This window comes from Pelobates fuscus, chromosome 10 (genome assembly GCF_036172605.1).
Source record: "Pelobates fuscus isolate aPelFus1 chromosome 10, aPelFus1.pri, whole genome shotgun sequence".
NCBI classification, from domain to species: domain Eukaryota; kingdom Metazoa; phylum Chordata; class Amphibia; order Anura; family Pelobatidae; genus Pelobates; species Pelobates fuscus.
The window spans coordinates 127789419-127803002 of record NC_086326.1 but is presented as its reverse complement, the minus strand read 5'-3'; the positions used below and the strand labels follow the sequence as shown (position 1 = coordinate 127803002).

General features: G+C 39.9%; 1 protein-coding gene across 1 annotated transcript in view; it reads left to right on the top strand.

Moving 5' to 3' along the window:
- Positions 1-13334, top strand: part of LRIT1 (leucine rich repeat, Ig-like and transmembrane domains 1) — a 30835-nt gene extending 17501 nt beyond the window's left edge. Inside the window, exons 3-5 of the mRNA XM_063434630.1 lie at positions 3560-3865; positions 8535-8711; positions 12035-13334. Of these exons, the coding sequence (XP_063290700.1) occupies positions 3560-3865; positions 8535-8711; positions 12035-12813 (1262 nt within the window). The 3' untranslated portion in view covers positions 12814-13334. The remainder of the gene's footprint in view (positions 1-3559; positions 3866-8534; positions 8712-12034) is intronic.
- Positions 13335-13584: the final 250 nt, after the last annotated feature.

The window sequence follows — 13584 nt, the reverse complement described above, 5'->3', positions numbered from 1 at the left end:
CTGTCAGTTCCCTTCTCCTCCGCGCCGGTCCGTGCAGCTCCTCTCTCAGCTCACAGTGTAAGTCTCGTGGCCGCACTATGACCCCGCGGCTCTCGCGAGACTTACACTGGGAGCTGACCGAGGTGCTGAAAGGACCGGCGCGGAGGAGAAGGGAGCTGACAGGAGCTGCAGGAGAGATAAGCGCTCGCTGCCAGCCCCCTGTCTGTATTATGGCAATGTAAATTGCCATAATACAGACAATTGACTCGAGTATAAGCCGAGTTGGGGTTTTTCAGCACAAAAAATGTGCTGAAAAACTCAGCTTATACTCGAGTATATACGGTATTTAATTTTGCATGATCCCAATACTGTGAATTAAACAACTATATAATGACAACTATATAAAAGTATGCCAACACTGAGCTGCAACATCATTAAATAATAATAATAATAAAAAGAATAAATAAATAAATACATAACTTAAAATGTGCCTTTCAAACAGATATGGAGTTAAAGAAGGGCCCTATACTAACCAGTATGGTGAAATGCGTCACTCTATGCAGTCCTGACTGTACAGGAAATTAACAGAGCAGTGTACCTCCCAGCTAATCTCATTGATCTTTGTTGTTAAAGCCGACATAAATCTGGGAGGATTATTTATTTTAAGCTCAGGTTTTCTAGTTTATTTTCATTGATCCATATTTAAATGGACAGCAGCTGGTGTAGATGGGCATTGTTGACATCTCTAGATTTGGTATTAGGTATTTTCTTTTGCATGTTTATGCATTTGAAATTATTTTATAGATTTTGTTTAAGAGAAAATTAAGGGAATGGAATATGTCTACATATTAATATGGGTGGGGGAAGGGAACATTTTCTTAATTATTGGCAATTGAGACTAGCCCTACTTCTAGCCCATAAACTGGGGATTACGTGCACAGTTAATGTAAGGTGCAATTTGCATTTTGTCAATCAGTTGGAGGATGGCACATTTACTGGGCCAATGAATCTGGTATTTGTATTTGCTACTTCTACCTCTTAAAATCAGGTGGATAATGTAGTGCCCCCTTCCTCCATTATGATAAACCCACAAGCTACTGCACATGGGAACATTATGGAGGATATTCCTCTCAATATATGGTTTTGGGGACCTAAGGATACTTTATTGACCACCCTTATACAACAGGCCGTACAATAGAACACATAATTTACACATTCCTGCACATGTAGTATGTATGTAAGCAGAGCATTCGTTAGCTCATCTTATAAGTTATTAGTTATTTGTGTTTCAGGGAATCATACACATTACTCCCTACCACCCCTATTTCTAAGTAAAAGAATGAGCATGGGGATATTGCTCTTTATTCATGCGTGTATTCATTTACTAGCAGAATAATGTTTTGGGTTTTTAAGATGTGCTGATTGATTACTCCTTAAAAATGTGGCTGGATAACTTACTTAAAGGGACACTATAGTCACCTGAATAACTACAGCTTAATGTACTTGTTATGGTGTCCATAGCCTGTCCCCGCAGGCTTCTTAATGTAAGCACTGCCTTTTCATAAAACAGGCAGTGTTTACATTGCTGCCTAGTAACACATTTAATGGCAGTCACTCAGACAGCCACTAGAGGGGCTTCCTTGGTCAGTGCAGCGTTTTGCCGAGCCATGCACTTTCCTATAAGAAAGCATTGGATTGGGTAAGATTGTCAAATTTGATGATCTCAGCCACGGAGGCAGGGCCAGCCACAGTAAGACTGGCATGGCGCTGGAAAAAGGGGAGTAGAATCACCATTTTAAAGTGAGGTAAGTGGGGACAGACACCTAAACTGTTATTTTACCACTATTGGTAATACATGTTTGTGTTCCTGACACTATAAGTGTTATTTTCCTTTAAGAGCTATCAAAGTCAATTTAAATCTAGCCTTTAGATTCAGAATGGCATTGCAGACTAAAACTTGCAGCCCGTTACAATACATTCATAGGTACAAGAGATACTCACATTTTAGTGAGTTGTCTACTTATGTTCCGAATGTTCCAATGTATGAAGCAGTGATGTATAGCTGTCTGGTTATTGGAGGCTTGTGTGATTCACAATGTTTTTTTACTTTTGGCTTTCCTGTTCGTTCCATCACTCAAGTTGCATGTCTTTCTTTCCATTCTACAAATAAGCATTGAGATGGAGAGTAACTCAAATGTGGGGGCTTCCTGTGTGTCTTCCATTCTACCCCAATTGTAGTCCTCTGTCTTCATCCTAACTCACTTGTTTATGCAGTCTCCTTTCTGCCCCAATTGGGGATCTTTTTCTAATACCCCAAATTCAGCTTTTGTGTGTATGTGTTTTACAGGTGCTGAGGGCATGTGGATGAGCTCTCTATAATGAATAATAATAATAAAGTGTGATTGCCTGTCACCAGGGGTTGAGCATACAGATTCAAATGGCTAAAGCACATGACCATATATGGACCAATATAGCTACTGGTCCTGGGACAAGCTTATATCATCATGCATAATTAAAAAAACAAGATCGTGCATAATTAAAGATCAGTTCAGGCACAAAAATCAGACAAAATGTTTAATGGTGTGCATAAAAAACAATTGGTCCAGGGCCGTCAGGACTTCACATCAGGTCTGTAAAAAATATATCTAGATTAAGATTTGGCTAGATTCCAACAGAAGATTCTCAGATCCATCCTGGAAAAGGGCAAGACAAACGTAAGATAAAGCATCAAAAAAGGATATAGCTATGGATGTTAGGAACACAAAAGATAGGAGAACACATCATATATGTCAACACAGCATATTCTTATCAGAGCTCTGAATGGACAAGCTCCCTCTAGAGGAACCTACATAGAATATAAAGAACAAAAATAAAAGTGCAGGCATAGAATACATATAGGAAAAGCTTGAGAAATCTGCCTTTGTAGTTCTTGGCAGTACTTTATTTTGTTGGTTACCATAAGTACTAGTTGAGGAACTAATACAAAAAAACACACAAAACAGTGGGTGGCGCACTCTACATGCAATCTTAACAAAAGTGCAAGTGCAGAACACGTATGCGTAATAAAAAAAATAAAAAATGTGTTTATACCCTAATAAGGTTTGGTTTTCCACAAGTGGCTGTAAGGGATAGATGAACTTGACATAGAGTAGTACAGTCAAGGAATAACCAATATGAGATATCTTACAATGGACATATTGTAATATATCTCATTGGTTATTCCTTCTTTTGTGTTTTTTTTCCTTGTATTTATATTTATTTAGGGTAATTAGGTGATCAATTCCCATATAGGGATTGGCGGCACCTCTTTAGCACCATTGAAGATTGCACGTTCCTTTTTATACTAGTTGAGGAACTGCAGTTTCCAAATCAAATGTATGTAAACTATTGCTCATTATATATAGATGTGTCCTATACCATTACCATATTACCTATTACCATATCTCATATCTTCATTTACCTGTACCTTTTTATTTAGTAACCCATTCAGCCCACTTAATTAAAAATACAGTATGAATTATTATTTTATATTTATATATGGACAGATCAATGACAATAAATATATATTTTTGGTTTTCAGGACTGCAGGACAATCCTTGGCTGTGTGATTGCAGTTTGTATGAAATGGTTCATTTCTTGAACTTTCATTCTCCATCTGTGGCATTTATAGAACCACGTCTAAAATGCTTTTCCCCGCTGAGTCTGGCTGGTGTGCTCTTTAGCCAGGTGGAGTTAAGAAAGTGCCAAAGCCCTGTGATTTACACATCGGTGGCAAAATTGAAGACCATGGTTGGTAGTGCGGTTCTACTGAAGTGTGGGACTATGGGCATCCCCATCCCTGAACTAAGTTGGAGAAAAAGTGATGGCTATCAAATTAATGGAACAGGTGGGTCATAATAATTTCACACTGTAAGCAAGATATATGTTAATTGGTTTATACCACTATTTTGCATCATCTTGGTAAAAAAAAAAGGTAAACAGACAGACAGATAAAATTAACACACCACCCCACAAACAAACAAAAAAAAAACGGTGACAACATAGCAAGTTAATGAGAATTACTAAACTAGTAAGTAAAAGCAAGTTAAACACTTGAAAAAAAATTGTAGAAATTTTCTCCATATGAAGTGATTGGATTTCAAGTATTTAAAAAAGTCTTTATTAAGGACACTGTAGCAGGCTGAGGGTAACCTGGCTAATACTGAAGGAAGAGACCCATTTTCCCCCAGTAACTGGAAAACACACAGTTCCAGGGGTACAACAACAACTTTATTGGCCACACTCGGCTTTATACTTTCCCGATGCAAGGGGTGGATCATACACAACGACAATGTCCCCTCCCAGGGTCCTCCACCCCCCCAGGGGTCACACAACAGAACTGGAACCCCAATCCCTTTGTTCCCTGTTCCCGCCACTCCATGCCCTCTTCCCAGGGTTCTCCCCCTCCCAGGGGCCTGTTTTTGTGACAGGAACTTCAGTTCCTTTGTCCCCACTTCCCGCCACCCATCCTAAGGGTATCCCACCTGTGGGGACTGGGGGATCTTTATCTCATGAGCCTCTGTACCTGGGAGTCCCAGCGCGGGAAAGCCCGTCAAACCGCCATTGTCCCCTAGAGAGTGTCCCCAGCAATCTCAAGGACCCCCAGAATGGTAACCGCCTCCATTCGTGGGGTCCCTGGGTGAAACCAGGCAAGGGAAGTGTCTCTTTTCAGGACACAAATGCTTCCCCTGGCCGCCGTCCATCTATATAAACAGCGGCCGCCCAGGGTAGCACTCATTAATTACTTCCCTAATTGATTGGTGTGAACACTCCAAGGGGCACTGGGGAGGTCCTCGCTCGGGAACCAAACGAGGTGGGAAGCAATCCACGAATGCTCCCTTTAGACGGCGTTCGTCTAATGAAAGGGCTGCCACCCAGAGTCGGCATGCGCCGATGCTTCCCTTGCGGCTTGTGGTTTTGACACCTCATTAGTGAGGTGCGAATGTTCTAAATAAACATTCTAAATGGGGTTTTGAGGTGGTCCCTGTTCGGGAGATGAGCAGAACACGTTCGTATGAGCTCTACCGAATGGGGAGCAGGTAAAACATGCAAATATTCACAAATATATGGGGGAATACAGGCAATCACATAAAGACAATTCATGGACGGGCAGCGGTCCTGCCACAAGCAATTTTGCTGCAAAATAAGTTGCAAGGTAAGTGTTTGTAGGATTTCTGCAAAACATTTATATATCTGTGCAAAAACTGTAAAGATTTGAGCATACAAAAACACAGCATATTATTGAGGCCAATAGATATCAAATGCATTAAAGTTGCCTTGATGCCTGGAGTGTCCCTTTAAGTTAGTGCCCAGTCACTGATTCCTCTGTTTTTTAGTTGATTAGAATATATTTATGATATACAGGTTTATTTGTATTTTTTTTTTTTTATGCAAGTTCACAAACTGTTTTTTATAGCACTTGAAGGTGCTGAAGGTGTTGAATTGAACTCATGGGTAGGTTCCCTACTCCTTTTGTATTAATGTGTATAACTATATATCCTTCTGTCTGAACACCAACCTATGCCTGTTTTACATCATTTATAAAGTGTTCACAATCGATATATAAGAACTGTGATAAAATAAATAACTGCAACAATTTCATCGTTTGTGTTTCCAACAAGATAATGATTACTTACCTGCCACCTGCTGGCAATTCTTAGGTACTGAGTATTACTCAAGCAAACCTTCGACTATCACTGCTGTGTGTTGGTAATGAAAAACAGTTTTGATGGAAACCAATGAGCAACTAACATTGCATAACATTGAATATATATTTTACAGACGAAGAGTTACATAAAATATGTTAATATTGTACATGCAAGTATATTCTATGCATATTTGCATATGTGATTTTTTTATTGCTCCTATACATAGTCCTAAGTGTGATACTTCAAAATATTTATTTGAGTAATGTAATATATGTAAAAAATTATGGAAATTTACCATCATATTTTTTGGAGCAAGCAACTTGCTTTAAAGCTTTGCCCCTGATATTCAACATGTGGCTCAGTAGATTCTTCTATATCCCCGGTTAATAAGATGCCCAGAGCGTCTCTCTCAACAGGAAATCCATACCCACCTCTTTTTTTCAAGTACACATGCTCTCGGGACCTAACTGAAATTATAACCCTTGCTAAAACTGTAATGTAGTAGAATTCTGATGGAGATCACATTCAGGTGGCTCAAAACAGAACGAAAAGTACCAAGGCCGGTTTACACTTTTCTGTGATGGGCAGGCTTGTAGGAGAAATGTGTGCCACCAAAATGTATGTCAGAAACTGTTGCCATATGGTACATGTTATGTAAAAATGTAATACACATCAATTAAAAAATGATCAAGTACCTAACCCAAATACTTAAATTATTAAAAAAATATACAAGAATTTTAACATATGAACATCAGAGATATATATTTGTAATGTAGGGTCCAGGCAATAATAGTACTTTGGGCTACTGTTTTATCTTTTATTGCTAATTCCCAGTGGTATGTTTTACCTACTCTACTGAGTTTAAAATTGTAATATTTTATATCAAGTAGACAAAGGTTCTTGATCATTGCTGCATATAATATTTCATAAGGCTTTCCAAATCTATCACTGGTGAGAGACAAGGCAGGTTTTTAGGAACCTTAGAGCATTGTTTATTGTTGGGTAATGTTATTAGTATTATTAAATATTAATCTGATACTTTCTGTTTATGATGGTGTTAGGGGATTGTTATTATTAACATTATCATTAATATTATTTATTAGATTTGTGAATGAAGACAAAATGTGGTTCTTACGAACCACTTTGGAACAATATATTTTTTTGGGGGGGACGCCAGATTTTGATTACACTGCTGCTCAGCTCAGCCAAATTTTGGCATGGAAAAAAAATCAGGTAGGCAATCTGGGCAGCCAAAAAAAGCAAGACAAATGGTGCCTGTGAAAATGCTGATATGCAATATATTGTAGCACAATATTGCCCACTCTATTGGTAAAACAATATCCAGCATTTTTTTGCTATGCCAATGCTGAGTTGCCAAAATGACATTACTATATATATAGATGCAACACAAAGCCAAGTCAGGCAGGGCAAAACCATGACAGTAAAATACATTTAAAAAAAAAAAAAAAAAAAAAAGGGGGAGCAGCAGCAGCAGCAGCAGCATCAGGAGTAATTTAATTAATTTATTTATGAGTTGGGGAAAAAGGGGATGACCCAAATCAATGTTGCTCAAAGTTTCTGTAACATCCCTAAATGAAATAAGAGTTGGCACTAGCTGCCCTATTATTTGTTCAATCCTCTTCCCCCAATCTCCTCCAGTGTAGATTAAACACTAATGGAGTGGTGGGAAGTAAAACTATAGATTGTCCTCTGCTTCCCACCTGGTCTGAAGTGGAGTTCTACTGTGTGCTGACATGCTGTCATAGATGGGATGTGGGAAGCCCTCTTTTCTCTTGCTCTTGCCTCAAGTATGGATTTCCGTAATGTTTCACCTTCTCCACTATGCCCAGTCATCATGGGCTGGCTCCACTGTGGCATTAAGGAAAGAAAGGCATTATTATGGCTAGTAGGAGCACTCCATAAATCTGGGAAATAAGATTTATGATTTTGTTAACCTGCTGTTTTGACATAAATATGTTAAATACTCATTCAAACAAATGCTCGAGATTTGCTGGTACACACATTCATGGGATGATGAGGAATCCAACTGCCCCTGTTCAATCTTGCGGTTGATGACTGGCACCCTCCATTTTGATTGAAATGGCAATTCACGTATTTACTAAAGCCAAAAATGTTCAGAATTGCCAAATATGGCCAGAGTAAATATGCAGCAATTGCCCAGATGCATTTGATGACTGGATTCCAATAAAATCTTTAGTATCCAAATCCCATACAATGTTTATGATTCAAATGCTAAAAAAATCAGTATGCACTTTTGCAAATTATCGTCACTTTATTTTTTTGGGTGGCAGGGCCCTAAGGATAATAAACAACGGGGAGGTTCTAGTATCATCCACCCTGCCCACTACCAATGCATGGTAGTTGGCAGCCCTCATTATAATATTCAAGCCATGAGGACCTAGTGCCCTACCTCCTGCCCCTACCCATGGGTGGTGGATAGGGGCTTTTAATAAATATACTTCGGGTGTGGACATGTCATCATCAAATACCCCATTTAGTGGCATGGTCCTACACCACCCAGGTGGTAAGTTACCCCCCATATAATGAAAGTAACTTTAACCTTGCCGTAGACTTACATAGCTCACATAGTGGAGAAAGCATATAGCATATATAGGTATATGCAATTTGTTTTTCTTTGTAATTATTTTTATTTTCAGCAAGTAACTGACTGACGTTTGTACGCAAATACAATTTTGACTACAATATAAATTTTTTCAATATTTTGATTTATGAAGTGGTTTTGGGTAGTAAATGAATGCATATCTATTTAATAGTTGCATGAACTATGACTTGTAACTAAATAATATAGTTATCTAAAATGTTTTCTTTTTCAATGTTTCCTTGTAGTTCATCAGGAAGTATCGAGTGATGGCATGAGCTGGTCCATCCTCAACTTGCCCACAGCCTCTTACAAAGATTCTGGAGAGTATGTATGTAAAGCCAAAAACATGCTGGGAATGACAGAAGCCTTTGTTTCAGTCTTAGTCACAAACTCAAACTCAACTGATGAGCCGAGTGATAATGGTATGTGAATGGTTTAAACACTCATAGGTATATGTGTGTGTATATGTGTGTGTATATGTGTGTGTGTGTGTGTATATATATATATATGTCTATGATTATATATGTGCATATGTATAATCTTCATATCTATATATAACAAAACACATTTTCTTTAAATAATGTTCTATCTTCTATTTTTCACTTTTACACTAATTTCTCTCATTACTAAATTCCCCTCCCCTCTCTATTCATCCCATGCACTCTACATATACCTTCCAACTCCTCCCAAATCCTCTCTCTCTCTCTCTCTCTCTCTCTCTCTCTCTCTCTCTCTCTCTCTCTCTCTCTCTCTCTCTCTCTCTCTCTCTCTCTCTATATATATATATATATATATATATATATACCCTCCTACAAAACTTTCAAATCCTACTCCCACCTTCACTTCCTTTCCTTTAGCAGCTGGTGATGTCTCTCCAAACCTCGGTCCAATCTCAGCAAACCCACCACGTACTTACTCAAGGAACCACACCAATCTCATACCCATCTCATGTTACTCTTCCTCTTAATCCTCCTTCAATACTGCCCTCTGAAATGTATGCTCTGTTTGCAATATTACAAAATCCACTGCTGTCCACGATCTCTTCATCTCTCGTTCCCTAGATTTACTAGCCTTAACAGAAACATGGCTCTCCTCCTCTGACACTGCTACCCCTGCATCTTTATCCTTTGGTGGTCTTCAACTACTTACCCATATCCCAAGACACTCTGAATGTAAAGGTGGTGGTTTTGGGTTTTTCCTCTCCCCTCACTGCTCCTTTAAACCTCTACCCACCCCCCCTTCCCGCTCTTCCTGCTCTTCCCATCATTTGCAATTCATTCGATTCACCTTTCCAGACCCTTCTCTGCTAACATTGCCATTATATATCGCCCTCCCCCTCCCTCCCCCCTGGTTCTCCTCTCCTCTTCCTTGACCACTTTGCTGCCTGGATACCCTACTTCCTCTTTTCTAATATTCCATCCCTAATTCTCAGGGACTTCAATGTTTCCATTAACCCACCTTTGGCCTCAGCAGCCTCTAAACTACTATCAATTACTTCCTACCTCGTGCCATCACAGTGGGCTAATTCTCCCACCCATGTAGCTGGCAATACCCTCAACCTAATTTTCTCTTATGCATGTACAGTGTCTAATATCTCCAACACTCCATTTCCGCTTTCTGACCTCCACCTCTTATCATTTGCTCTTGAATACCCCCTCACCCAACAACCTCAGCCTAACCTCCCTCAACTGAGGAGGAACCTTAATTCTATTGACCTCCAGAAGTTGTCAGTTGATATTGATTCACAACTCCTATCCTATCCATCCCTTCCCTCTCCTGTCCCTCACTGGCCATCTCCACATATAGCACTACCCTCACCTCTGCCTTGAATGCTGCAGCCCCACTCCAAACATGCACCTCGAGGAGGACACGCCCCAAACCCTGGCACACAAAATCAACACGCTACCTGCAAAGATGCTCCCATTGTGCTGAACACTCCTGGATGAAGTCTCGCACCCAGGCATACTGTCTCCGTTATAGATTCATATTGTGTTCATACAGCGCAGCCCCTGCCCTCGCCAAACAGTCATACTTTTCCTCTCTCATTAGTTCATACTCCTGCAATCCCAGGTGTCTCTTTGACACTTTTAACTCTCTTCTTTGCCCTGCTGTGGCCACCCCCAAAGTAGTAGTTTTGCATGCTACTTTACCGACAAGATTGAACAGCTAAGGAAAGAATTCTCCCCACCTTGCCCCTCTCTTTCTCAACTACACATAGATCATGCTTTTCCTACCCTTCAGACTTTCTCCCCGGCTACTGAACAAGAGGTGGCTGCGCTTCTCTTTTCCTCTCACCACACCGCTTGCCCACTCGATCCTGTCCCATCTCATCTTATCAGATCTCTCTCCCCCTGTCTTGTGCCTTCCAACTATCGTCTAATATCCCTGCTCCCATTTTCCTCAAAGCTTCTGGAAAGACTTGTCTTTACCCATATGTCTGTCTTCCTCAATTCCAACTCTCTGCTCTTCAATCTGGCTTCCACCCTCTCCAATCTACTGAGACTGCTCTTATCAAAATTACTGACATAATCGCAGCTAAATCCAAAGGCCAGTATTACATAGTAATTCTTCTTGACCTCTCTGCTGCCTTTGACACCGTTGATCATGCTCTCCTTCTTCAAACTCTTCAATTACTCGATATATGTGACTCTGTCCTCTCGTGGTTTTCCACTTATCTCTCCCAACACTCATTCAGTGTCTACTTTTCTAATGATACCTCCTCCCCTTGTCCTGTCTTGGTTGGAGTCCCCTAAGGTTATGTCCTTGGTCCCCTTCTATTTTCTCTTTATACTGCCTCTCTTGGCAAACGTATTACCTCATTTGAATTCCACTACCACCTGTATGCTAATGACACCAAGATATAACTCTCCTCCCTGGACCTCTCCCCTGCCATCCTGCAACGTGTCACTGCTTGACTGGATGTCCTCCTGCTTTCTGAAACTCAATCTCTCTAAAACTGAGCTCCTTGTCTTTCCTCCTCCTAATACTAATTAGTATGTTAGTGGTAAATCTATTATTGCAAGTGCGCTGTCTTGGCATCATACTTGATTCTGGCCTCACTTTTGAGCCTCACATCCAGTATGTTGCCAAATCCTGTAGATCTTAAAAACATAGCTCGCATCCACCCCTTTCTTACGCAAGATGCAAGATCTCTTCATAGATCCATAGGTATGCCCCTTCCCAGTCTCTCTGCTCTGCCCGAGACCTTCTCCTGTCCGCTGCTCGCACCCTTACGGCCAACTCACGCTTGCAGGACTTCTCACAGGTGGCTCTCTTCCCATGGAATAGCCTGCCTACCGCCATCAGACTCTCCCCTAGTCTTCAATCGTTTAAGAAGTGCCTTAAAACCCATCTCTTTAGGAAAGCTTATGGCCTCCCAGAGTTACCTCTATCTTACATACCTGTCTCTTCCTCTCTCCTACAGAGCAGCACTTTACTCTCTCCTCCAGCTCTGCTTCACTCCCACCTTGTTTGATTGCTATTTCCTGTCCTAATGTGTTTTATACCCCACCTCCAATAGACTGTACTCGTTTGAGCACGGTCCTCTTCCACCTATCGTTACTGTAAGTTTTCTTGTAATTGTCCTATTTATAGTTAAATCCCCCCTATTATAATATTGTAAATCACTATGGAATCTGTTGGTGCTATATAAATAGTGATAATAATAATAATAAAGTAAGGTTTAGTATAGGAAAACAATGGTGAATATTACTTGATGATTTCCCCATCTCTTCTACTTCATCAGGTAGATACCTTTCGATGGAAATGAACCCAGACATGCAAAAATTTAGAGTGAATGGCAACCGAGGTTCATTTAATAATGAAGTGCAGAATATGAATCCAATTTCTGGCACAGGTGCAAGACCCTACAGCAAGGAACCGGGCAATATTTTACTGAGTTCACCAACTAAACTTCCAGAAAGCGAGCGTCTAGTGAGAGGTGTGAAAGTCATTGGCGATACAGACCACAGTGTCTCTCTGGCATGGAAAGCACCTCTTGCCAAAAATGGCACCATCTTTAGTGTCCTTTATGCAATTTTTGGTGAACGAGACATGAAAAGGATTAATGTAGAACCTGGCAAGACAAAGATCACAATAGTTGGCTTGATACCCCAAACAAAGTACATTGCCTGTGTTTGTGTAAAAGGACTGATACCCAAGAAGGAACAATGTATTATTTTTTCCACAGATGAAGCAGTCAGTGCTGGTGGGACCCAGAAACTGATTAATGTGGTGGTCATTAGTGTGGCTTGTGTTATTGCTGTCCCTTTAACCCTTGTGGTTTGCTGTGGAGCTTTGAAGAGACGATGCAAAAAACTCCTTTTACGCAAATCCAAGGATCTCCAAGACTCTTATGTCACATTTGAGAGTCTCTCAACAACAACAAAAACAAAGGTGACTGAAGGGGAATATCTAACTAGCCATACTCCAGATGAATCAAATAGACTTTTATCTGCACGGTCAAGTGTAGATTCTGAGGCAATACCAAAAGCAGAAGGACAGCCAAATGAGTTCTTCTGCTGATTAAATAAAACTTCACTAATTCATTACCAATAATTTAACAGCTGTTTTTATTAAACATGTATATACTTTTTCTCGTGCAATGTATGTCAGTTAAACAAATCCACAATGTGCCAGCACAATAAAATCTATGGAGGTGAGTATTGGCATTTGTCAGTGCGAAAGACTCAGTTGAGATGTAATGCTACATCAAGCCTTCTTGACTAGCATGGACAATAAGATTTTTTTTCTTTAACCTTTTTTCTGTTTGAGGTTGTTAGAGATATAGACTCCTAGAAGAGATAGTCAGGAAACCCTTTACACATCATGCTAGGAATTGTAATATATGTCATGACTGATGTTTACATGAAAACTATATAAATTATGTTGTGTAAAATTGGAAGGAATCCATATTATAATGTTGGCATAATCTATGCCTACATCAAGACCAGTTTTCTCAATTTAACTAGAGGAGTGCTAGAGCAAAACCTTTAAGGCTCAGCAGAAAATGATATATATTATAACTTCCCCAACCATGAAACTCACAGGGTTCATAGGCTATTATTTCTGCAGGTTCCAGAAGCTCTTTTTGCACCATAACGTTTCACAGTTACCTGTGGTTACAAAGTTGGAATCCATATGAATAAACTGGTGGAAAACCAGAGTGGTTTAAGACATTAAGAAAGTCTCAGCTACAATTTTGCTTATTTCTGGCATATACGTCAAATTGCCTTTGATCTTCAGACTACATACGTTGAACTTTTTTTCAATGATTAAAAGTTACCATAAAAAAAT